Consider the following 25,154-nt stretch of genomic DNA (forward strand, 5'->3'; position numbering starts at 1 on the left):
CAAGTGGTTATGCAGCTGCACAAGGGAAGCCATCTGTCTGAAGCATGATCCAGTAAAAAATGGATATTGTTAGGACAGTGCAGGGATAACACATGAAGTGTACCCCAACTCATTTTATTTTGACATTTGGATGTTTTAAAGCCTTTAGTTGTAGGCTACTGTATGTGTCAGGGTGACACAGGCAAGTCACATATGGGAGGAAAGTGTGACTTTCTTTCCCTAAATAAGTTCCATGGCTGGATGTAACTCTCCAAGAAGAAGTGTTGCAAAGCCTTGTTCACAAACCTGCTATTAAACATGTGAAGTTGTTAAAACATCACTGTGGATAATGGATAAATGGAGCTGAGTGAAGGTGGTAGTAGAATAGACGGTTGGGAATCAAATCAAATAATACTGCAAGACTGCATGAAAGCCATTCTCAAACAAAAACATATCTAAAAAAGAGCACATTTGAAATGTTTGTAGTTTATTCATGACAGTTTTCATTTACCATAGGATTCTTTTGAGACCAGTGATAATGTAAAGCACTAGCAACAGGATTCTATGAGTTTGTACAGATTTATTTATATTTTTATGTGAATTTACATAGGGCCTATATTTATACAGTTATGTCATTTATAGTGCATATTATATTAAATGTAATAAATACATATTACAATCACCTTTTTGCTTAGAAACTTGAAAAACACATTTCTAGTTTGTGAGATTCAAGAAGTGACACTGCAAGCTGTTGTCAGCCTGCCCTGCCAAAGAGCCCCGGCAGAGACCTGGGCTTTTCACAGAAAAATTCTGTGAAAAGATGAAACTCTGCCATGGGCAGAGTGCTGGTGCTGATCCCACCATGCAGGGTCGGGCTGCACTGAGTGCTGTGCCTGGCCAGGGGCACCAGAGACTCCTCTCAGTAACAGACTGATGAAGTCTGTGAAGAACCACTGTGTCCTCTTTAAGTAAGTCAGAGTTTTTAAAGTCGTCTGAAAAATGAACACAGATTGCCCTGTCCTTGAAAAGGCAAGAGTTTCCCACTCTGGAAAGGCACAAATTACAAGGATCAGCAATATTATGCACTCTGTGGGCGTATTTTTTAGTTGTGACAGTGGAGTGGCAGTCTCCTTGAAGTCACTTTCTGAAACAGTATGTTTCTAAAAAATCCGTGATGATGAGAGAAGAAAAATCAAGTTTATTCCTATTAAATTCGTACAGGGGTCTAAATGCTCCTGGAAAAAAAAAAAAAAACAAAAAAACAAAAAAACAACCACTAAATCCACAGACTAACGAAGCTTGTTAGATGTCGGAAGCTGTAGTGGAGATTTCAGCGGGGACCGGCCCCACCGGCCCTGGTTTTGCCTCCAGAGCCCTTCTCGAGCCGGGTCCCCACGGGGACCTCCGCGGTCACCGGCGCTGCCACGGCTCAGCCGCGGGGCTCGCCCTCCCCGCTCCGCCGGGCAGGGCTCACAGCATCCGCGGGGCTGCGGGCAGGGCTCACAGCATCCCGGGGATGCGGGCAGGGCTCACAGCATCCCCGGGGCTCCGGGCAGGGCTCACAGCATCCCCGGGGCTCCGAGCAGGGGCTCACAGCATCCCCGCTCCGCCGGGCAGGGCTCACAGCATCCCCGGGGCTGCGGGCAGGGCTCACAGCATCCCCGGGGCTCCGGGCAGGGCTCACAGCATCCCCGGGGCTGCGGGCAGGGCTCACAGCATCCCCGGGGCTCCGGGCAGGGCTCACAGCATCCCGGGGCTGCGGGCCGCGCTGTCCGGGGCGATGCCGTGCCGCTGCCGCTGCCGGGGTGTCGCAGGCGGCGGCGGCGAGCCCCGGCCGCCCATCACGTGCTCGGTGTGTTGCATTGTGCTGGCGGCGGAGGGAGGGCTGGCCGTGTCAGTGATCAATGTCATGACTTCTTCCGCGGGCTGGAGCCGCAGCAGAGCGCAGCTGAAGGAAGCTGATTGCTGCGGTGCGAACTGCCTGGGAACAATACACAGAGCCGCGCACCCGCACGGGCGGACACACGCCCGCACACACCGGCGCACACCCGGGCGGACACGGCACGCACGCACACGGCCGGGCACACGCGTCCCAGCAAACACACACACACATATCCCAGAAAACACACACGCACTCACACCCCAGCACACACACACTCACATCCCAGCACGCACACACACACTGACATCCCAGCAAACACACGCTCACACACACATCCCAGCACGCGCACACACGCACGGACGGACGGACGGACGGACAGACACCCGCACATAACAAGCACACACGCACTGGCAGCCCGCACCCTGGCTCCCGCTCCGCCGCTCCGCGCCCGGGGGGAAGATGAGCTCGGGGGACGTGGTTTGCACTGGATGGCTCATCAAATCACCCCCCGAGAAGAAACTCAAGAGATACGTAAGTGCAGAGGCTTTGCTGATATTTTTTTTTTTTTTTTTCCTCGCTAAAGGGATTTCGGCATGTGCTCGCTGTCTGACTCTTCCTTTGAAATCTCTCGCCCGTTTCGGCTTCGCCTTGGACCAAAACAAAAAGAATTCCAAGTCCATGCGCTTATGGAGTATTTTAGTTTCCACCGACATTCTTGTGCCCTCTGGAATTAACCTTTCCCGGCTCGTAAGATTTCAGTACTTCAGCTGTTATGCAACGTATTTTAGGTTAAAAACCGCATTTCGGTTGCAGTTAACGTTGCCGTAACTAACAGAATTGTTGTAATAGAATTGCAGATGTCACTTTTCCAGGGACGGACAAGAACATCCTAAAAGGAAACGGGAAAAAAACCCAAACGCAAACAGCCAAAATTTTAGTAATTTAAATTCTGAGGCTTGGTTTTGTTAAGATGCTCTGTAATTTCTATGACACTTGCTAAAGGCAACATATGCAGTAGTTTTATTTACCAATGCCAGATGCGGTTGTTAGCAGAAAGCTTCAGAAAGCTTTTTGCACTGTGATAAAGAGGTGCTGGAAGATGCTGTGCTGTAAAGTTCCTGATAGCTGAAAGGTGAAGGGGGCTGGGGAGAAGAAGCGAGCCCTGAATGGAGATCTGCAACTGCACTATGGGCCCCTTGTTTCATTCTCTATCTGCTTGCCTGTTTGTCTGAAGGGAAAAAAAAAAAAAAAAAAGGATGTGTGTTGCAAACATAGGAAACTCTCATTGCAGGGGTGCAAGGAAAGCATTCCGGGTAGGAATAAATGACCCTTAAAAATCTGCTTGGGACAGCATTAACAATATAAGCCCCCTCATGGGCCATTTTGCATACTCATTGGTGGTGGTTCTTCATCAGGCACATTGTTCTGTTCTGCTGTGACACTTCTGGAGTCGGTAATACCCGTTTGAGTCATGCCCTTGTAACCTGACTTCCCCCGAGCCCTGCACCGTACTCGAAGGATGCCGCCGGCCGTCCCTGGCGCTCCGAGCCCTGGGCACAGCTTACATCATTTGTCGTAGTCACTTCTGTTTATCAGCATTTTCTCTGGAGTGCTGATGTTAGCTTTTCCCGGTAATATGAGGCATAACTGTCTTGTGGAAGAATATGGTGGATATCATTGGGTAGTATATTTTTTCCTAGGCTAAAAACTAGCAGAAAGGATAATTTACTGATGTTTGGATTGTTTTTAACTTATTCTTAGCCAGAGTTTCTTCCTGTAGACCACAGTATTGCATTGAAGTGGCTGAATATTTGCTTTGTTCAGTTAGCATTTTCCAATTCTAAAATAGCCACTATGATGTGTCTCACGGGAGCTGCAAATAAATTATGGGCATCTCATTTTTGCTGTATTTTGTAACGAGTGTACTAATAGCACTGTATGGCAGGCACAGTGTAAGAGCCACTGATTCACCCAGCTGGTATCATTAGTAACTCTGTCAGTGAAGCTATTTTTTGATGACTCAATATTCATAAAAGGGCAAAGTAGAGAAAACAGAATGTGATAAAGCTGGGATTTGAAAGCCCCCATTATACAGTCAAGATAATAGTCACAACAGGGGCTCTGATCAGCTCACAAGGCTACTTGCAGTCTGCTCTGCTCAGATTTTGCACTACAAAACCAGGGGAAATTTGGTCTATGTTAGTCTCCAAACACCATTAGATTAGCCAGATCTCTGCAGATTAAGCTTTGTTTTCTGTTTAGGAGGATGAGGTAGTCCTTGGTCCATAATAAACCAGAAAGAAATCTGGTGCAAGTACAGCAAAGCTTAATGTCTTTTCTCATATGACTGGTTACACAGTGGATGCTACAAACCAAATGGAAATTGTCTCTCACCTGCTGTAATCTACTTTTCCCCTATTTTTCATAGAGTTTCACCTGCATGGCAGCTCGTGCATCTTGCACCGGGGTAGAGCTAGCTCGGGCTGAACCACGGTGACTGCTTAAAAACAACAGGGCTTTAAAACAATGCCTGTTTAAACTGACTTCAGTAGGTGTCAAGTGTCAACCGCTTACAGCAGAATGGTGTTGGCTCCGGTTCTGAACTGACAACACACATAAATCCCCGAGTTCAACGCCACCCTTTGTGTCCAGCTGGAAAAGCCCATGGTCTGAGCTGATGCTTCCAGGGAGCTTCCAGTGCCAGCTTGGCCTGCTGCTGCTGGGACCTCTGCACGCTGCCAGCCCCGTTTGCTCTCCTGGGGTTGTCTCCCAGTTTACGTTTTCCTGAGTTGAGCATCCGGCCTTTGTAAGGTCTGACCTGAGGGTCCAGTGTTTTACACACAGATAAATTCTTAATCCTTCATCTATTACATCTATCACTAAGAAAATCCATTTAATTTCAGTGGATTATGTGGTTAAAAGATCAGAAAAAGCAATGAATTCAGGTTGTGAGATTGGGAACTGCAGTAATCCCGCTGAAGCCACTGGGAATATTTGCAGTGTTTATAAAATTAAACAAATTATTCTTTCCAAGACTGGAGCCTGAAGACCAAAGTATACCTTCATTTATATTTGTTCTTTGGTGAAAGCAGTTAGGTTTTCTATGCATAAACAAGTCAGAATTTGCCTCTAGGTAAGCAGAACATTATTTTCAAAACTTTCAAAGCGAAAAGCAGGTGTTAAGAGGCTATATTTTTCCTGCAATGTCTCACAAAGCCGATGCTCTTAGTAACACTATTCTTAGAAGTGTCTTATCATTCCCTAACAAAGGCTGCTCTCTTGCCTGTGCAGGAAACGAACATGAGATTAATTACCCTAGTGTAACTTTCTGTAAAAACAGAGAGCTTAATGCTAAACACAAAGAATTCGTTAGAAGGCACAGGGAGCTTTGCTACATCAGGCAAATACTCTAATAGTGATTTAATGGCATGGACAATGCTTTTCTCTCAATCTGATACTTGAACCATGAAACCACCACGTCAGCCTCTCTATAGAGGCTGTTGTGCAAGGAGTCTCCCAGGAGAGTGTTTGGTGTGTGTTGCAGTACTTTGTCCTCTGAGTGTGACCCGAAAGCTGTGCTGCTTTCATTTCCCCACTCGGTTCCAGCTTTTCTCACCGACCAGGTCTGCGTGGGCCTGAGGGTGCCAGGGAGCAGCCAGAGCTGGGGGGAAGCTGCTGTGGGGCAGGAGACACAGAGGAAGAAGCTGCTAGCAAAAACTAAGAAGTGGTGGTGATGGAGGTGAAGTCCACCCTGCTCTAGACCAAAAATGTTAAGTATCAGTCATAGCTTGACATGGAGCCCCACAGGAGGAAAACCCACTGAAGATTTTTGCTGTTGATGTTAGTGGATCAGTGAGTACCAGCCTCTGCAGGAAATTAGATTTAATGGGGGAATCTACTTCAAATTTGATGGGTTCCACAGTTCCTTATATTGGTGCTGAGTAGATCCATTCCAGTTCTGTATTGTCATCATTGAATAGCTGGCTCCTTGATAGTTTTCATGTGGAAATTTATCTGATCACTGACTGTTATTATTTGTTGTTTGTTTACTGGGGGCGGTGGAAGGAAGGAATGGTTTCATGGCCTTGGAAAACAAAGGACTTAGCACAACAAGTGCAAGAAGTCACAATGAAAGGAAAAACAACATAGAAGAAGGCCCAGAGAATGTCTAATTAAATAAGAGACCCATGCTATTGAGATGACACATTGCTCATGTGCTGACAAGAAGAAGGAGATGGGAATTTTAACACACAGCTAATTGCAACCTCTCCTCAAATCGCTGTCCCATTGTTTGTCACACAGTGTGGAACAGCAGTAGCTCCTCTGAATGCCCTGCCAGTGTTTACTTGCTGTTAGTGTTATGTGGTTTGCAGTAGTAAAGGGCCATATACAGATGTTTGCTTGTTGTGAGTCACTGCAGCTCCATTTGAGCTAACGCTGTGCAGCTGTACCCCAGCTGAAGAGCTATTTTTAATCTTCAGTACTATACAAACTGATGAGGGAAGACCACTTGCTCAAAAAAGGGCAAGTTTCCCACTTTACTTGAGTGACTGATTTCTTCAAATGTTGTTGAAAATCAAAATTCCTTGTCAATATCTCTAGAACAAGAGTCCCAAATGGACCCCGTATCAGAAAATACAGCCTTGCACTTCCTGCCACGCTTCTTCTTGGAGTGTCTGATCTGGGAAGACAAATAGAGGTGTAAATTAATGTACCCTGTGGCAGAAGCTGGTGGGGCAGAGTTCTTTGCTGCTGTGTGTGTGGGGGGCAGTGAGTGCTGCCAGAAGGACGGAGCAGAGCCCAGCCCAGCATCTCTGACCGTTGGGGGATCTGCCAGGAGCCAACCGCAGCTCACCAAGGCTGGGGCTTTAGAAGATAAGAGAATCTAGGCGACTTCTCCATTTTTAGCTGAAGTTCTGGTATTTATCTGGAGAACAAACAGGAAGTTACTAAGAAGAAAAAGTAAAGTAGAATTATGGAAGAGTTTGCTCAACTAATAGGAACAGGAGTCGCAGAGCGCTGTGAAGGGCGGGTGGGACGGAGAGCATCTGCTCTCTGATCCAGCACTGTCTGCTGTCACCAGAGGACACTGCCACCCTCCCCTGAAAGAAATCCCCAAGTGCTTTGTGAGGTCAAGTACTTCTGCTGCTTTGGGGTTTGGGGGAAGTTTCTGAAAAATATTCTCAAGAAGAAACCCAAATCTAATTTTTATCCTTAAGTCTTTCTACTTCCAGATGCTTCTTACAAAGCCTCACCCGTTGAGTGCTGTCCCTTTTGAACAGAGAATTCTGACCACCTTTCATACTTTCCTGAATAAATATCCCCAGCTCCCTGAGTTGGTTTAACCAATTTGGGCGGGTTTTGTAGCTGTGGCTCATAGGCTGGGTGGAAGTAGGAGTCACGTGGGCTGCAGAAAGTTGTCAGAGCCCTTTATCCAGTTGTAAGTTTTGTGCCTATGTTTATTTCTGTTGTTTCTTCATTTTAAAATCCAGTGTATATTCTATCTGGTTTGTATATTAAAAAATAACTGAATTTTGAGAGCATGAAGGCTTTCAAACAGAAGCTCCTGTGTGGCAGTTCCCCTCTCTGTGAAATCCTCTACAAATCGATCTCACTGGTAAAACAACAGCAGAATATTTATGTTAGGGAGGAGTTTCCATCACTGGAATTAAACATTTGTAATTAGCTATGCGCAAATCAGACCTTGTTTTGGTAGGTTAAATGTGGTGTTTATTTTAGACCGTTTTCTTCCATTTTAACGATGTTTTGATAGTTTAAATGCAGTGCTTAATGAGATAGGTTGACTTCTAAGAAAGAAATAATTTCTAAAAAACACTGCTGTTCTTGGCAACCTGTGTATCAGAATAATTTCCCTTGAACTATTTATTTGGGTGGAGCCATAATAGTCCTGAAGCCCCAGTTTAATCTTTGACTACATGTTTTCAGTGCACAGGAATGTCCAGCTATTGGTTTCTATTCAAAACAGAAACCCACAAGTTATCAGGCCTTTGCATTCAAAAATAGTGCCTTAGAAAAACATGCTAGTTTGAAATAGAGAAGGAAATGTTAACTCGAGTGGTGATTAAATGAGTGATGCAGTCAAACATGGCTCAGAGGAAAATGCATTACAAGTCATACTTTGGTGAAGTCTTTTGTTGTAGCATGTAATCTATGGAAATATGGATAAACACATTATTTATACCAATAATACATTAATATGTTATGAATATTTGTTATGAAAATTTGATAGGTTTTTAGGGAAAGGGACAAGTTTATTCCTAAAATGTTACTTGTTGGACAAACAGTAATTTTGTTTGCTTTTTTGTCCTTTTCATTTGATTTGGAAATGAATTAGCAATGTGATAAGACAAGGAAAAAAAGCTGGTTTTGAAATAAAATTTGCATGTCAAAACATTACATGCAGCCAGATAAAATACATTTTCTTCCTCTCTCATTTGATTGTTAAATAAAATGCAATACTTTAACTTTTAAATTATTTTCTGCTTTACACTAATATCCTTGACTTGCTTCAGTTTGTGTTGCACCAGGAAAGTAAACAAACAAACACATAGCCATGCAAAACTCAATTCTAAAATTTGCTGCAGCTTAGTATTTGTTCAAAATAGAGCAAAACTGATGCCTAGACTTTGTGCCAGAAAAATACTCCCTTTCTGAGGCTAATTCATTCATAGCTTTGTAATTGTTAGAATGAGACAACTGTTCTTAGAGATTTTGTTATTCCCTTCCCTCCTGATGCCAAAAACCCCACCTGACCCCTGCAGTGAAAACTGCATTGTAGCTTTCCACAAAAGCCCTGAACAGCACATTTCAGTTATCCAGGATCCCTTTTCATAGAGCTTTTCACAGAAAGGCAGTAAAATGTTGTTATTAGTATGAATTTGAAATTACTTAAATGAGAGTGTTAATTTAAAGTGAACTTAGATTGTCATATGAAAGTTTTTGGTTCATTTTCGACAATGCTTTTTTTAAAAGACAGTGCTTTCTGTGAGGCCTGGTAGTGATAAATATTCATCTTGTGACTCCCAAGTCTTGAGACCGTGGGTTATGTATTCATATTTCTGTTGGACAGAATAATGGCCATGAGGGGACCCTTTCTAACTTCGCAACTGCTGTAATGTCAGCAGAGCACATAGTTTGTGAACAGCCTGTTTTTACATACCAGACTTGCAAACTGTTTGTAGAAGTTCAAGGATTTTACAGTTGTGGAGCCATTTTTTTCAAGCTGACATGAACTGGTCGTGCCAAGGAGAAGCCAATAGTTCAGAACAAGCACGAGCTGTGTTTTGCTTGCAGACTTCACAAACGGAGCAGTAGAGCCACGAGCTTTTCCAAAGTTCTTGCTGGCTTTGGGGGTGCTGGGGAAGCCAGCCCTGGGTGCCTGCTGTAAAGCTGCATCCCAGGGGCTGTTGCTGGTTCCCCAGAAAAGCCCTGGCACTCCGAGGTGACTGAGCTGAGCAGATCACTGAGGGAGCACAGGAGACATCCCAGGAGATGCCAGCTGAGTTTACAGGAGCAGGGAAGAAACAGTTTCAGGAGAAGTGGTAATGCTCCTTCGCCAAGTGTTCACTGCTGTTCCAGCTACATCATCTGGGTTGTTTACTGATAGTTACACTGGAAGCTCTGCAAGCTTAAGAAGTTTTATTTTTAATGAGTTCAACATTTTGAACCCATCCTACGAAAATAATTGCATTCTCACTGAGGCCTTAGGTTTAAAAATAAGAAGCACTCAAGTAGCTCAGGGAATTGGGTTTTTTGAGATTTCCAAGTGCTTTGCTCCCACTGTAAAAAGGTTTGCGACATGTTTTCACTGGGTCCTCCCCTGACTCCAGGGCTGCTTTTACAGATCTTCACTGGTCAACTTTCCCAGTAAAACAGTGAGGTTTGGTCTGTCAGATGAAAATGGGACTGGTACTCCCAATACTCCTGTTACTATTACACTTTATACTTTTCAAAATACTCCTTTTTGACAGATAACTGAGTGTCATACCAGCCTGGAGCTACAGATTATAAAATAATAGTGAACTGTTTATGAAAAGTGATGGAAAACCACCAGCTAAACCCCATCATTATGTCAGAATCCTCCCCAAACTCCTGCTTTCATCTGCTCTGAGCCCAACAAATAGTCAAGCTGAAACATCATTAAGACAGACAAACAGAAAGGTTAGGGGACAATCAGATTGGCATAGGAAGAACAGGCTTCCTGGTGGTGACACTGCTTTGGTTCCCCTGTTCATCCCTCTCCCCTGGGTTTGCAGACTGGAAGCTTAATAATTCTGGTATTTAAAGGGAAAAAAACCCAAAAAACCCCTAAGCATTTATTGAAGTGTTACTAGACTGCAATGCTTTAACAGTTTTAATATGTTCATATGTTCTTTTTTTTGCTTTGCTTTTTTTTTCAAATTCACAACTGAAAGTACTGTTGCTATGTTACTGTAATGGTGTGTAGGCTGCTAAATAAATAGAGGGAGTTTAGTTCATGCCAGAAATAGAAAGCCAGGTCAAAGGTGACATTTGGGACATGTTGAAAAAAAAAAAAGAGAGTATATAATTATTTATTTCCTTCCTATTATTCTCTTCAGTCTCATTAACCCTAGACTACTTAGAAGGAAATTACAACAGAATTTCTGAGCATGTCAGAGTATAAAAAAATGACACCTTGGGAGTTGTAAGTCTTTTGGCTTTGTTCTTTGCAAGATCAGATTTGCACAGTAGAACAGTGGCACCTCACACTGCTGTGAATTGAGCAGGTACTTGGAGCTATCAAAGGACCCAGGGACTGCTGAAAATTCACTCTGCAAAGGCGTGCAGAAGGGAAAACCTGTCAGAGGGAGCAAGCTTTGAGGGAAAAAGCCCCAGGAAATGTGAGTCCATTGTTGTTTTTGGGGTAGTCTGGCAGGTTCCCAAAGCCCAGACGCACAAAACGTGCTTGGGCTCTTTGTGAGCAGCCCCAGGTGCCTCAACATCTCTGTGAGCCTGGCTTGTGAACCTGCAGAGAGCAGGGGCATTTCATCCTGCTCTGCTGCCTCTGTGTGCCCCTGCTGTGCCTGGGCACCAGGAGCTCCTGCTCCAGTTCCAGTGAAAAGCAGAGCCCAGCCCTCCCTCCACCCGCGTGGGCTGGGGCAGAAGCGCCCTGAGCCCAGGAATTAGCCCAGCAGCCTCCTTAATTGCAGAGGGAGGCTCTGGCTTTATTTGCAAGATGTTATGGCAGCTGCTGGAAGCTCAGGGCTGTGTTCCTGGAGCAGCAAACCCTTGGCCCCGCTGCTCCTGGGAGCATCAGCAGCTCTGAGCCCACGGCAGAGCAGCTGGAAGCTGCCAGACCTTCCCCTGGCAGGAGGTGGGACATGGAACAGCACTGAGCCATCAGCTAATTTAGCAGATTCATAATTGATCTGGAAGATCCTCTCTTTAAATATATATGTTTACTTATAAAGAAGTTATTCACGTGACACAATATGAGGTCTCTAATTTCTTTGTGTGTTAGGGAAGTCCACAGCAACAACCTTAACCAGTTCAGTAACCATAATCAGTTCAGTAATCTCCTATTAGAGATTATGTGGTGTTGTTTTTGTAGATCCACAGATCTGTTACTTTTCTGCAAACAAGTTCCCCTTATGGAAGATACATTTGGATTTGAAGCATTCCAGAAAATCCCACATTTAGCATAAAATTTATAGAAGAGGATTAAATTAGAGGTACGATGAGAGCAACAAGTCTTGATCCTAAATTGCACAAGGTTTAAAATTTTCTTTGTTAATGCTCCTTGAATGAACGGATGGAACTTGAATGACTAGGAGCATTTCCTAATATGATGGATCTGAATAGCTGGTTTAATAAGATACTTTGCTATTTTCAGCCCCAAGCCAACCCCTAGTGCCTTAGACCTTGGGGTGTGTCTGACTTTTCTGTGTCAGAAAACAAACAAGTAGTTTAGGATCCATCAGGGTTGTTTACTGACTTCCATCACAAGTTTGCTGCTGCAATGTGTTGTTTTCTACCACAGCCAGTATTCAGCCTTCACTCTGAGAGGGTGTTAGAGGCTTTCTTGTCCCCTGTGGAGTTCAAACCCTCATTTGGACTCTGTCAAATCCTTTACCCTTGCCAGAGACTGCATTTATCTCAAACCCTAAAGTGCAATTACTATGATTTATCTCTCTTTGGAGTGAATAAGATTTTACCAGGCATTTTCTCCACAGAAGTCTGCAGCTGGGAGAAGAGCAACCTACAGCCTGTCCTTTGCAGGGCTGTGTTGCATATGCTCAGTAAACTGCCCAGCTTTAACCAGCAACAGCAGCATTGCTAAGTGGAATGAAGGATGAATTATGCCCTCTGCAGTTCTTTTATGTTGTCCTCCTAAGAGACCTATTTGTCTTTCCTTATATTTCCAGGTCCTTGAAATGATTTTCTAAAACTTGTAAGTAAACTTGTTTTGCTGGTTGGTAGATTAAAGCAGTTTACCCTTTAGAGCAGTCCAGATGGGTGTTTGCCTGTGCTCTTTGTTGGGGCAAACAGCTTGATTGGTAAACTGGATGAAATTGTGCCAAGGCAGAAGCTGGCAGACATGGGCAGCTTTCAGATAAGCTGTAGTTAGCTGGATGAAGATCAGGCATATTTGCATTGCTGCTCTCAGTCAGTACAAACTCCCCTCCCTGTAGCACTTACCTTGTCGTGGCCTCAGAGATGCTTCAGTGAAATTTGCCTTTAGAGAACGGGCAGCACAAGCCTGGAGGTGAAGAGTCACGGGGAGCTTGTGTGAGGCTGTGGCTGTGCAGTCCTTCCCAGAACAGCGATGGAGAGGGGTACTCCCAGAGATGCTCCCCAGTGACAGGTCTGAGGAATGGTGAGGCTGTAGTTCAGCAGCCTGAGCTATGTGGAGACATCAGCAGTGGTGGCTCTAATTCTGATATGCTCAGAACTCACTGTTACCCACAGGCGAGTTTCAGTTTGACTCGTTTCTGGGGTTTACTGGATTTGGAAGTGGAGCTGGGATCTCTGTATGAGCATATTATAGATTTTAGTTCAGAGATTGCTTTTTTTTTTTTTAAGAAAGCAGGTATTTTATGTGTCATCTATGCATATGAATAAAAGATAAGGAGCAGAGGAAAGCACTCAGATGTAGGACCTTATACTATTAATGGGCATAAAGCCTCAGGTCAGTTTGTTGTAGGGCAGCTTGTCACTTCTGACTTCCAGCTCGGGTTGCTGCAGTCAGAGGGCCTGTTTTGAGTGGAAACATGGTTATGCAGAACCACTCCAGATTTAGTTCATGGTGCACAATCTTCGTGGCTCCTTGCTGGGATAACAGGAAAAGGCACATGAGCCTGCACAGCAACAGCAGCAATGAAACATGGTGTTGTAGCATTACTGAGTCTGTACCATCTAGCACAAAACTTTTTCCTTCCAGAGTCAAGTGCACCCATAAAGAACAGAAAGGCCAAGTAAATAGTGGCTTTAATAAGCTGCTGGAATCAGGCAGGTGCAGAGTCAGCCTGGAGGGTTGGATGTGAAGCTTTCATTTGCCTTTATGAGTTTGCATGAATCTGCTTGGAATGCCTCTTTGTCCTCTCTGAAAAGGTTTGATGTACAAAGTACTTAGACTCATCAGAAAAAAATTCCTTTAAATAGAAATGGTACCTCATGTTCTTTAGCAAAACAGGAGCTTAGAGAGAAAACAGAAGCTAGAAAATGTAGTCTCAAATTCTAACCCTTTATGACTAGATTTATGGGGAACATTTAAATGATTGGAACTGTTTTCCTACATATTCCTTACTAGCAACAACAGTACCTTGTGACTGGTGATGTCTCATTGCCTTTAAACACTGAACTTGAATGTCAGGTTGAGCTCAAGGTTTTTCTCTTTAGCTTTTCTATGAATTGTCTGAATGCAGATCAAGCACAGAGCCGTGGTCCTCAGCAGCAAGGGAGTGGGAAGAGAAAAGCAGATGGAGGATTTTGCATCCCAGTGGAAACCCCCAGATCTGCCATTATTATCAGGGCTCCTGGTAGCTCCAGAAACACTGGGAGAGATGGTATGTGGTATGGGAACTGCAGCATTTACCAGCTTGTGATTGGAAACTGGAGGCAATGAATGGATATGAATATGTTAAAACGCACAGTTTCAGTTCATTTTGTGTAACATCTTGTCACACAATTTTCCACAAAAAGATTTTTCAGCCAGATAGAATTATGGTGAGAAATAAAAGCAGAATTGCAGAGAAATTAGTAACTTCTTAAAAAGAGTGAACTCACTGAAAAATCTCACTTTCTATTTGAGAGATTAAATCTATGCATGGTGCAGCCATTTTTGCTTTGCCTGGCATAAAATTTGCATGACTCATGGCCAGCAGTAGACCATGCTACCATCCCCAGCTCAGGACCTAGAAATACAGAATGCAGAAGCAGATGCTGACTGCTGGCTGGGAGGTTCCTGCCCCATCTCTGAAATGATGACCCTGTTTGATGGGGCAGCACACAGAGTGCAGGCAAGTGCCTGTAATGCTTCTCCCCAGGTGAGGGGATTGATCTGAGGGTGAGGGACAATGCAAAGGCTGCCAGACACCTCCTGTCCTTGCAGCCAGTCCAGCTGATGAGGATGGATGATGTAATGGATCAAGCAGGAGAAGAAGGTTTGCAGTGGGGAGGGTGTAAGATTTGAAAGGCTGCACAGAGGAAGGAGGAGTTGCAGTCCTAATTTGAGTACAGGCAGCTCAGCAGATGGCCCAGCAGACGAGTTGCTATGCACCACAGCATGTGTGAGAACACAGAATCACAGAGTGCCTTGGGTTGGAAGGGACCTTAAAGATCACTCCAGCCCCCTGCCAGGATGCCACCCACCAGATCAGGTTGCTCAGGGCTCTACCCAACGTGGCCCTGAGCACTTCCAGAGAAGAGGCAGCCACAGCTCTCTGAGCTCTCTGTTCTGTGCCTCACCACCCTCTGAGTAAAGAACTTCTTCCTAGCATCTGATCATGACACGAGAGTGGTGGTGAGGCACCAGCAGGCACAGAGCCCTGCCTTGTGCCTGCTGCAGGTGCCCTCAGATCCACATTCCTTACCCCAGCTGGTGCTCTGCATCCCCCATCAGGGTGCATGCCTGGCTTGCACACTGAGCTTCCCACAGCAGCATTTCATTTTGCTGTTCTGCATTAGAGGCATTTCCTCCACCAGGCTTTATTTTCCCTCTCCAAACGGAGCAGAGCCCACCTCCAGTAACACCAAAGTCACATTACTGACTTCTCCTGCCTGAGGCAGCAGCTCTCTGGCTGAGCTGGCACGTCTGGGGGAGGAAAACCTCACACTCTGGGCCACAGAACAGCCTTGTTGGCATGTTTTGGGGTTATTTCTTACAATTCCTGTTCTTCCAGCAGTGAAGTCTAGTGGCCAGAGATATATAGATATTTCATGTTCATCCTGTGTGGCTTGCACCTTCCCTAACAACTTCAACTCTTTGGGAGTTTTAGGAAAAAACTTCAGAAAATCTTGAAAAATCTCTAAATCTCTTTGTTTAAGAACTGGACAGTCTGCAGATTTGCAACTGACTTTCTCCAGAGCATCTGTTTTGCTGCTTGCTGTTTGAATCCTTAGGGCTCAGTTTTCAAATGACCTAAGCACTTATGGCTAGATCCAGGAAAAATCATCTCTACCCTTAATAGCTCAGAATGGCCATTGACACCTCAGAGTCACATTGTGATGCCACTCAGCGCACCAGTGTTAGAAGTTTCTTTTTTTCCAGGCTGTTAATTTAGAGCAATATATTCCTGTGGGAAATTCCAATAATCCATGTCTAGTGATACAGCAAAAATCTGCTTCAGTAACCAGTTTATGTGTAACATTGATGAAATGATTGCCACTGACTTGTTCCAAGAAGCTCCATTTCCAATGTAATCTGCAGGAAACCCACATAGATGTATGGTGATGCATGCATTCAAATCACTATAATTGGGCTGATAAACACCTCGGATATTCTTGGAGTGAGTGACATCTTTTTCCTTTAACTGTTTCTGGAGCAGTATAAACTAAACTGGGAACAATGTTCTTTTTATCAATATCAGAGTGTTCCCATGGCATGCTCATGCCAGCAGATACATGGCAGCTCAGCTATGCCAGTAAAAATGCAGACAGCCCTTTGATTCAAGCAGCAGCAACACAAGCAGGGGTAATCCCTGTTTCCCACACACTGTCCTGTCAGATCCTTTTGCTATCTCCAAGTCTTAAGAGCATAGTTCAGGTTTTGTGTCTCCTTTGCCCTTGGCGTATTTACTTAAATTGCAAACAAAATTAATCCCTCCTATTTTTACTGTGGTCCCTGGGAGCCTGCACTAAAACTTTACTAAGCTCATCCAAGGGCACTGTTGGCCCATCATTGGGACAGTAATTTTGTGAGTCCCCAGTGAAAATTCTTTGGACCAGGTCATGGACTATGTTGCATGTTTGAGGGTATTTCACTACTGGACCTGTGGAGAGTGTTCAGCGAGGAGAATGTTCTGATTTTCCATAATTAAATTCTGTATATACAGGAGCCAACCAACAACAAAAAATCCAGGTCTCTACTCACTACTTGTACAATCAAACTCTCTGAAGTCTCTCTCAGCATAAGGACTATGAGATAAAGTGGAAAGTTTTAAACCAGTAAAGGGAAAATTTAAACATCATGATCATCTGTCTTATTGTAAAGAAGCAGAAGGATGTTTAAAACTTTGCTATGCTGGCTCATTTTTTTCCAACAAAAATTGTTTTGGGGGGCAATGTACATGCTTACAATAAAACAGTTAAATAAGAAAAAGTGAAATCCACTATGAGTTTTGCATAACTTTTTTGTTCATAACATGCTTGTGCAATAGAGTAGTCAGAATGCAATGATCAAACTATGTTTCTTCCATGCTTGAACATCAGTGGCTGGCTGGAAACACATTTCCTTCATATAAGGAAATGTGTTCCTTATATTCTCTGAGATTCAGTCCAGAGCTGCCTCTCTTGTCCAGGGGCTGTGTTCAAATAGGAATGATGGAAGCAGCCCTGCTGAAGACATTGGAGCAGCCCCCCGAGCAGCAAAGGGGAATGCCCAAGTGCTGGAACACATCTCAGCCTTTCCAGGAAAGATCTTGTAGGAAGCACAAACTGCTGGTGGGAAGGGCTCTGACAGTGCAGATTCCCTTTCTGCCTGCAGCAGCTTACCTGAAAAACTTTGTCTCAAGCCACCCAATATCACTGTGCTGCTGCAGAGTTCTGCCTCTTCTGCTCCCAGTAACAAGTCTGAGCTGTGCTCTGGAACAGGCTGCAGGCACTCTCTAAGTCAACAAATACCAGAGCCCCAGGGCAGGGACTCCACACAGGGAACAGGGAAACAGGGACACATCCAGTGCCTGTTGGTAATCCAGCTATTAAAAATAAACACTGACTTGACAGACTTCTAACCAAACACCTGTTATGTCAGAAGGGAACTCTGACATAATAATAACACTCAGCTTCTAAGGGCAGGGTATAACTGTGATAAATGCTGGGGAGATCTTAGCTGAGTGGAAAGAAGAGCTCAAGTAGTTACCTAAATACAGGAGGCTTTGGCAACTTTCGTCCATGCTCCTTTGGAACCAATGTCTCACAAGGTTAATATATTTGACGTATTAATCTATTTGGTCAAGTTTTTGGTGAAAATACCATTAATTATTAATTTAGTTCAGTGGAATGACTGCAACAGTGTGTGTGTGTAGTTCATTTAGTGATTTCCATCCTGAGCCTGTAATTGCTCTTTACTGTTGGGAAAAATTTTCAGTTTCACAGTGTCAAGCCCTTAATTAATCAAGGACCAAGCTAGAAGTAGAGAACTCTGGAGAAGATTGTCAGGCATGGAAAGTCTCTGGCGGTAAATGAGTGCCCAGCTGCAGTTGGGGGACTTCCCTTCCAGTTACACCCTCCCATGGCAGTAGATGCAGAGCTGGTGCTTTTTGCCTGTGCAGAGGCAAGGCAGAGCCACCAATCCGTGCTCAGGCACAGCTCATGCTCAGCTCTGTCTGGCACAGAAGCTCCAGAGCTGTCAGGATGGAGGCAGCAGCTTTGTGGTGTGGGAATGCAAGACACACACATGGAAAAAAAATTAAAAAAAAAAAAAAACCAAAAAAAAAAAAACCAAAAAAAAAAAACCAAAAAAAAACCCAAAAGAGTCTGACACTCACTGCAGCCCAGGACTTGAATGTCTCTTCAGGGGCTCTTGGCTCTCCTGCTTTTGACTCTGTGCAGCCACCTCCTCCTCTCCCACATTCCTCCTTTGGTGGATTTCATGGCTAACCCTCAGCATCCATGCAGGTGCTTCCCTGGTCCCCTTGGGTGGCTGTGGCTCATGCTAGCCCATATAAAAGTGAAGTAGCCACAGGCTTAGAAAATGGCAAAGAAGCAAAAAGATCTCTCCTTGCTGCTTCTGTCCCCTGAAGGGCAGCTTCTTTAATCAGGGGCTGTTAAGGGGGTCTTGGATCATGTTTGTATTCCTGTGAGTAGAGCTGTGGTCCTGGAGCTGTCTCTCTCAGAGGATTTTCTGATACACAGAGCACATAACATCAGTCACATAATGCTGTGAGAAAAGTGTTTCTACCTCGGAGCTGAAGCAATGTGTGAAATTAATCATAGGTATATGTCATGGGTTCTGATTTAAATGTGGATTAGGAAGCATGCAAGCAACAGTCTGTCTCTAGAGACATTGGTTCTTTGCAGCCAAAGAATGAAAGTGAAAATATCCAGTAAAGAGTGCTATGGCCTGCAAAAATACCAATTTTTCAGACTGAACACAAGAAGCGGTACAAGGAATGGGCATGGGATGATTTTAGTGTTTCATTCATTTTCAGCTTTAGTTGTACGTTATGGCCCTGATTTTGCACATCATTTTGTACCCAAGAAAAGCTTTCATTTTCCTTTTAATTGTCAAATAGGAGCAAACACAAAATCAGACATGGGAACGAGTTTTGGATTATACAAACACAAAGTCCTAATCCAGCTGGAATTCAAGGCAATTGGATTATTCTGCCTAATTTTTGGGAAAAAAAATTGAAATAAACCATTGTGCAATAGAGTAATCTATTGTGGAGAGAGACTGAGGTTACAGGATCAATATTAGTATTCAAAGAGATAGACAGGAATGTCCTATGGCATATTTAAAATATTTATTTTGGATTTATTGAAAGATGACTACTCAAATACCCCAAATTCTTCGATAGGCTTAAAATTCCATTTTATTTTTTTTAAAAATCATTGTTTAAATTATGTGTATTATAATCTCATGACAATAGCAATGCAATAATATTAGTAAGCACCATAATTCTTCTTTATTCTCAACTTATCATTCTCAACTTACTTTAAGTAATAAGGAATTCACAGAATAAAATATGGACATCTGTGATGGGTTTAAAAATTAATTCAAACAGTCAGTAAGACTAGAAGCTCTAAGTGCCAAATTATCGCTGCAGAAGTATTCTTTTTATCTATGGGTCATCATTTCTAAGAAGCAAGTGAAAAATGTAAACACTTCCAAGCATTTGTCCCTTTAGGCACAGGGTGTATTAAAAAACAACAACAAAAATACTTCAGGGACTGAAAAAAAATGCTGGCCAGGACATTTTAGACAGAAACCAATAACACCTAATCTGGTGAACAAGCAAGAAAAACTTGCAAATGATTTTATTACCTGATTCATGTAAGTTCTCCATTCAGCTCAGTTTAATTAAGTTCCCTTTAAGTTTAAGGAAGCTAATTGGAAACCCTCTTCTGTACCAGGATTCAAAGCATGAGAAGGTTGTGGTAATTACTGGCAAGCAAATAGTAAATAGTCTCAGAGGTGAAAAACCACAGAACTGGAGATCGTGCCTCTGCTAAGCTGGGTCAGATTCCGTGCTTCATTACACCACATGAATAAATCATTGGAAGACAGTTCAAACTTCTTCTCAGAAGTGAAAAGGATAATGCAAATTCTTACTTTTGCAAAGCAAAGGGTGCAAAAAGAGCATAGCATCATGACTCTGCTGCATTATTGGTTTAGAGGGGCCCTTTTGAGTACTACAGGCACAAACATCCCATTGCTCCCAGGCTAGATTGTGTAAGTTATTTAAGCATCTAAATCCATTTTGTTTCCTATGTGGGTTCTTTGATGGTGGTTTGATTCACAGTAAAAAGGTAGTAGGAGTATCAAAGATAGTCTGAGTATCCATGCTGAGAGGGTGAAAGAAAATCAGCATCACACGGTCTTTCATCAATATGAACATTAAATAATGGCACTGGCACTGTTTCATCTGAAACAAGAAGCACATTGGAATTCCATAAAAGTCAGTACAGTTGATTTTTCTTGAAAATCTCCTGGAACCCAGCTGAGCAAATACTGTAAGTTTGGAGCTGCCTGGCAAAAGCTGCACTTTGTGTTCCTCCTCAAGTCTTCATCTGTCCAGCTTCTCCTCTGATTGCACACAAAAATAGCTATGGCAGCACCACAGGGAGGGCCAAAGTCAGAGCAAAATTCTTTGGGTTGTACTTAGCACAGACCATACCCATCAGAAACCACCGATTTCAGACAGTGTTGAGTGTGAAATCAGAAAGTGGCCACTGTCTGAAATTCTTCTGTCTGTTGCAATCCTTGAAATTTCCCCAAGAAAATAGGGTTTGCTAGGCAAGGAGTAGTGTCATCAAAATCTTCCTTGCCTTCTTTGGAAGCTTTTTCAGTATTCTTCTATATCCTACAGTCAACCCATCAGTTCTCTGGGATTAGACTGCTTTTCAGCAAATTTCCCAGGTTTGAGACATCACATTGTATTGCTTATCTTTACCATGCACAGGACACAGGGCTTTGTGTGTGTGTCTGATTATTCTTGTAACCTGCTGAAGTCAGAAAATAAAATTTCCTCCTTGTTTCTCTAAGGCCAAGATGGCATTCTTAATATTCCTGTGTGATACTGTTTTCTCTTCTCTATGGTGTTGTCTCTAAACCAGTCTTTACGAATGGAAGAGGCATTTCCCTTGGCATGTCCCTGGAAAACAGCTCACAAACATCAAGACAGCATCACCATATTATTCTTCCTGGGCATTGTAAAGTAATAAAAAACGTGTTTTCTGCTGAGAAAAGGCTTTTCTATCTGCAGAAGGACTAGATCAATCATAAAACCACCAGTTCTGGGCCAGTGCCCTCTGAATGGGCACATCTGTGCTACAGCCACTCAACTCTGTGGCTGAAAAACCTCTGTAATGTTAGGGTTTGGAATCCACTCACTTCTGGCTGGTTCAGCATCTCTGTTAGTGCAGCACAGATCTTTGTCCTGACTAGGTGGTATTTTACCTCCCAGCAGGCATAATTTAAATCTAGCAATTAGTCTTTGCTGTCAGTCACTGCATCAGGCAGCCTGGTGTGGCTGCTGCCTGCAGCACACACCATGCATGTTGCTTGATGCACTGGACCCTCCCAAGGAACATTTACAGTCTGGAAAACATGGTAAGAAAGAGTCATAAGTGAAGGAGAAGAGTGGGAGTAATTCCGCATTCAGTTCTAAATTTGTGTCAAGTGTGGGATGAGGTTTAAAATAAGAAAAGATAATAGTTGGGGTTCTGTTGTTTCTTTCCACCTCTTAGTAAAGTCATTTTTGATCCTACTCTTTGCTTCTTTAAGAACGTAAAATCAAGTGATGGATCTTAGCTAAAGTGTTTCACGAGTTAAAATTAAACTTGAAGGTTAGCAGGAGGTGTTACTTGTTCTTGCATTTATTTCTAAGGTTTTTTTCATGTCTGACCAGAAAAAGGTGACATGCAAATGTCTCTTAGTGGTTTAAACAAATAAGCATGAAGTCTAAAAAAAGGAAAGCAGTTACTGCTTTCTGTGTACAACCACTGCTTTCAGAAGTCTCTTTTATATCTGCTGCCTGTGAGTATGACTCCATTTTTACTCAACAATATTGTGCATTGTTGGGGTAGGATCAGGGGAAGGGATTTTAGTAGCTTGGTTTTCTCCTTGAAGGGAACTCCTGCAGTATTCCTGCCCTGGAAACCAGCAAGGACATGGGAATGGCACAAGAGTAAACCTTGTCTTTCCCTATAGAATACAAAAGATTTGTTATTCAAAATGTCAGTTAATCCACAGCAGAAAGGTGTAGAGGCTCCACGGTGCCCATCCCTGAATGCTCCTGACAGCACCCATGGTTTTACAGTGTCCTTTTTACAGTGTCCTTTCTGTGTGCTGTTCCCTGCACTGTTGCTGTGAACAGCACCCAGGCAACAAGGGCAACACCTTAAAAAAAATAACATCTATTTTCTCATTCAGAACCACCCTTTTGGGGTATCATGTGCAAGAATTATCTCAGCCTACGCAGAATTTCTCTCCTCTGTGTAACTCTGGCTTCGTGTTTGTAGACAGGGTTTTGCACTTGTGTATTCTAATGAAATCCAGAATAAGAAACAAAAAATTAATTCTGTTTTCCCTTTTCCTCTTTAGTGTATTAGGGTATTGGTTTTTTTCAAACCTTGAGATTTTGGATTTGATTTAATTTAATTTAGATCTTGTTCAGTTAGGATGAGGCATACAGCTTTGGAGAACTGGGAGCTGTTTGCAAGTTAGCTCGGCTGCTCCTGTTACACATTTTATTGCATCTTGTTGTGCTTGAAGGTTTGATGCTTCCAGACTTGTGGTTCCTTTCTCGTGCTTTATAGTGAATCATAAAGGTCTTGCTCCATTGTATTCTGATCTTTTTTTTTTCCTGGTAATACACACCTTAAGGCCCTCTAGTTTAGCAAAATTGATTTTATAGAAAATAAATAGAAGCACAACTGAAGGATCAATGACCACTGTCTATCTTCAAAATATGTATTATCTGCTATAATACATTTGCTTGTTATTTGTGATTGATCTGGTTTCTCACATTGCACTTTAGCTTTTGGATTATGCACTTGAAAAGTGTTTGGCTACTGAGCCATCTGTCTTTACAATATCCAAAATAATCAAAATAGATAGTAAATTTTGACTTGTTTTAGAGAGGGAGAAGAGTTGAAGAACCCATTGTGGTGAAGCAGCAACACAACGTAGCCTTGCACCAGCAAAGGTTTATTTTAAAATATTATTTTATTTTAAAATAAAATGTGATGTTTTTGAGATGCGAGGTAATTAATATAACTACATTATGGCTTCTTTTAGAAGGCCCTACCCCTTCCAACTTGAGGCTGCTAATTACTGGCACAGCTGAGAGTGAGCTGACCACTGCTGCAGGAGTAGGAAGAACTGAAAGTGTAAAGTAGATCTAGAGCTTGAACACTCTTTCTCCTAACTTCAGAGCTCTGACCTTCAGAGCTCTCTGAAACATATAGATTAGGAACACCCAGAAAAGGAAAGATCATTCATTCGGTCCATCAGCCTCCAGTGGATTTACAAAGTGTGTCTGATGAAGTTCTGTTCGGGGAAGCTGTGCAGCACCCACCTCTCTGCATCTCCCTGGAGGGGCTGAGCAGTCTCAGCATCTGTGCTGAGCTTGTCTGGCTGAGCACCCCTGGGGTGCTAGGAAATGAACTGCCCTGCTGTCCAGTTTAAATTCCTTTTCATAACTATAGGTAAAAAATAAGTGAGTGATTCAGAGTTTGGCTTCAGCTGACCCATGGGTCGAACTGCTGTTGTTTGTTTTTGTAATTACTATAGTTACCCTGGAAGCACTCTGGGCATTCAGGTATTTTGACTGCCAAAAGCCAGAAATAACTAGTTGGAATAAAAGTGTTAATAGTCTGATGGCTGTGTGTGAGTCACAGCCACAGTGGCCTTTAGACAAAAGAGAGATTGCTCTGAGTGCAGCGGTAGAGAAAGCCCTTCCTCTCTGCAGCCTTACACACTCACTGCAGGTCAAATTTAAACTTCCTTACTCAGAGCACAAACAGCTCTTCATTTACACAGTTAGAGCTCCCATAGGCCAAGATGCCTTATCACAGAATAACAGAATCATTTAGGTTGGATAAAAACCTTCAAAATCATGGAGTCCAACCAATTAACCCAGCACTGCCAAGCCCACCACTACACCGTGTCTCCAAGTACCACATCTGCATGTCTTCTAAATACCTCCAGGGACGGTGACTCCACCACTTCCAAATAATTAAGGAATAATTGCAAGGCTTGAAGAAGCAAACTCTGCCTCACTCTCTCTGCTGGCGCAGGGGAAGACTTCTTCCCATGCAGCTCCCAGACAGAGAGAGGTTTAATTGTGCTGCTGGTTTTGTATGGCCCATTTGCAAATCAAAATTATTAGATGTCAAACATTCAACATCCAAGATTTCCATATCCCTCTCCTGCACATGTTCATGCGTGGTGCCTGCTGGCCTCTTGGTGCATGGCTTTTGCTTTAGAAGAGGAAGTGTCCCTTCAGTTTGGTGCCATACAAATGTGAATGTGTTAAATACATAACGTGCAATAGCATTGTTCTGAAAGAAAATCTTCACTGTCTCTGAGGTGAGAAGATGCTTAAATAGGAGCACTTCACTTAGTCAGAGTCAAAATTCTCCTTTATCTTGCCAGGTGCTGCTCACACTTTGGGCAGTGAAAATGGAAGGGAAAACTTGGACAATGACAAAAAACTAAACAGGCTCAATTCCTTAAATTTTAGTTTAAATGAGGTCAAAACTGTTCCTGAGCTTGGTGTGGAGCATGTGCTTAAGAGCTTTCTGGAGCTGGGACCTAAGCTTGAAGGGCAAATTATTTGGTCATTAACGATTGGACATTTTTTTGTACCCTTTGGAAACAGACTTTGACAGAAGAGTTTGTGTCAGGCTGAATTTCAGAAATCATCTTTTGGATGTGAGAGATGGAGACTCCTCTAACTGTGCTCAGCTCGCTGGAGTCTCAGGATCTGTGTGGAGTGTTTGTTTGCTCTGTGCTCAAACAGCCTTTATCTCACATCACTTTTTATGGGATTCAGTTAGCAAAACCAGCCGCTGTGAAGTTCACGCTTCTGCTTACAGCTCCTGGCAGCATCCCTGCTCTGCAGGCAGGGCAGCTCGTGCGTAGTGTGGTTGTCAGAAGTGACAATACAGCAGCACAGCTTCCTGCTCCTGGAACTGGGTCAGACAATGACAGCGAGGGCTGGTGAAGGATGAACCTTCACCAACCTTCAAGAATGGGGCAGGAAGTTCTCGGCTCTGCAGCCAACCTGCTTTTTGCAGAGAATTTCAGAAACTTTGTGAGAATGCACGCAGACTTTCAGATGATGTAACATCTTTGCTGGTGTGAAATTTGTTGAGAGAGCCTCTCGATGCAGAAGAGCCATGCAGGGCCGTGGTGTGGGATGCC

General features: G+C 43.4%; 1 protein-coding gene and 1 long non-coding RNA gene across 3 annotated transcripts in view; one reads left to right on the top strand and one right to left on the bottom strand.

Moving 5' to 3' along the window:
- Nucleotides 1-2,160: 2,160 nt before the first annotated feature.
- The window catches only part of GAB3 (GRB2 associated binding protein 3), a 71,699-nt gene continuing 48,705 nt past the window's right edge, over nucleotides 2,161-25,154 (top strand). For both annotated transcript variants that reach the window (XM_064426824.1, XM_064426825.1), the window contains exon 1: nucleotides 2,161-2,392. In XM_064426824.1, the coding sequence (XP_064282894.1) occupies nucleotides 2,321-2,392 (72 nt within the window). In that variant the 5' untranslated portion in view covers nucleotides 2,161-2,320. The remainder of the gene's footprint in view (nucleotides 2,393-25,154) is intronic.
- LOC135304449 (uncharacterized) lies at nucleotides 16,675-17,258 on the bottom strand. The gene is made up of 2 exons (XR_010365842.1): nucleotides 17,054-17,258; nucleotides 16,675-16,979 (listed from the first exon to the last, which is right to left on the bottom strand). It is a non-coding gene; the product is annotated as an uncharacterized LOC135304449 (long non-coding RNA).

The sequence above is a fragment of the Passer domesticus genome, chromosome 7 (genome assembly GCF_036417665.1).
Source record: "Passer domesticus isolate bPasDom1 chromosome 7, bPasDom1.hap1, whole genome shotgun sequence".
NCBI classification, from domain to species: Eukaryota; Metazoa; Chordata; class Aves; order Passeriformes; family Passeridae; genus Passer; species Passer domesticus.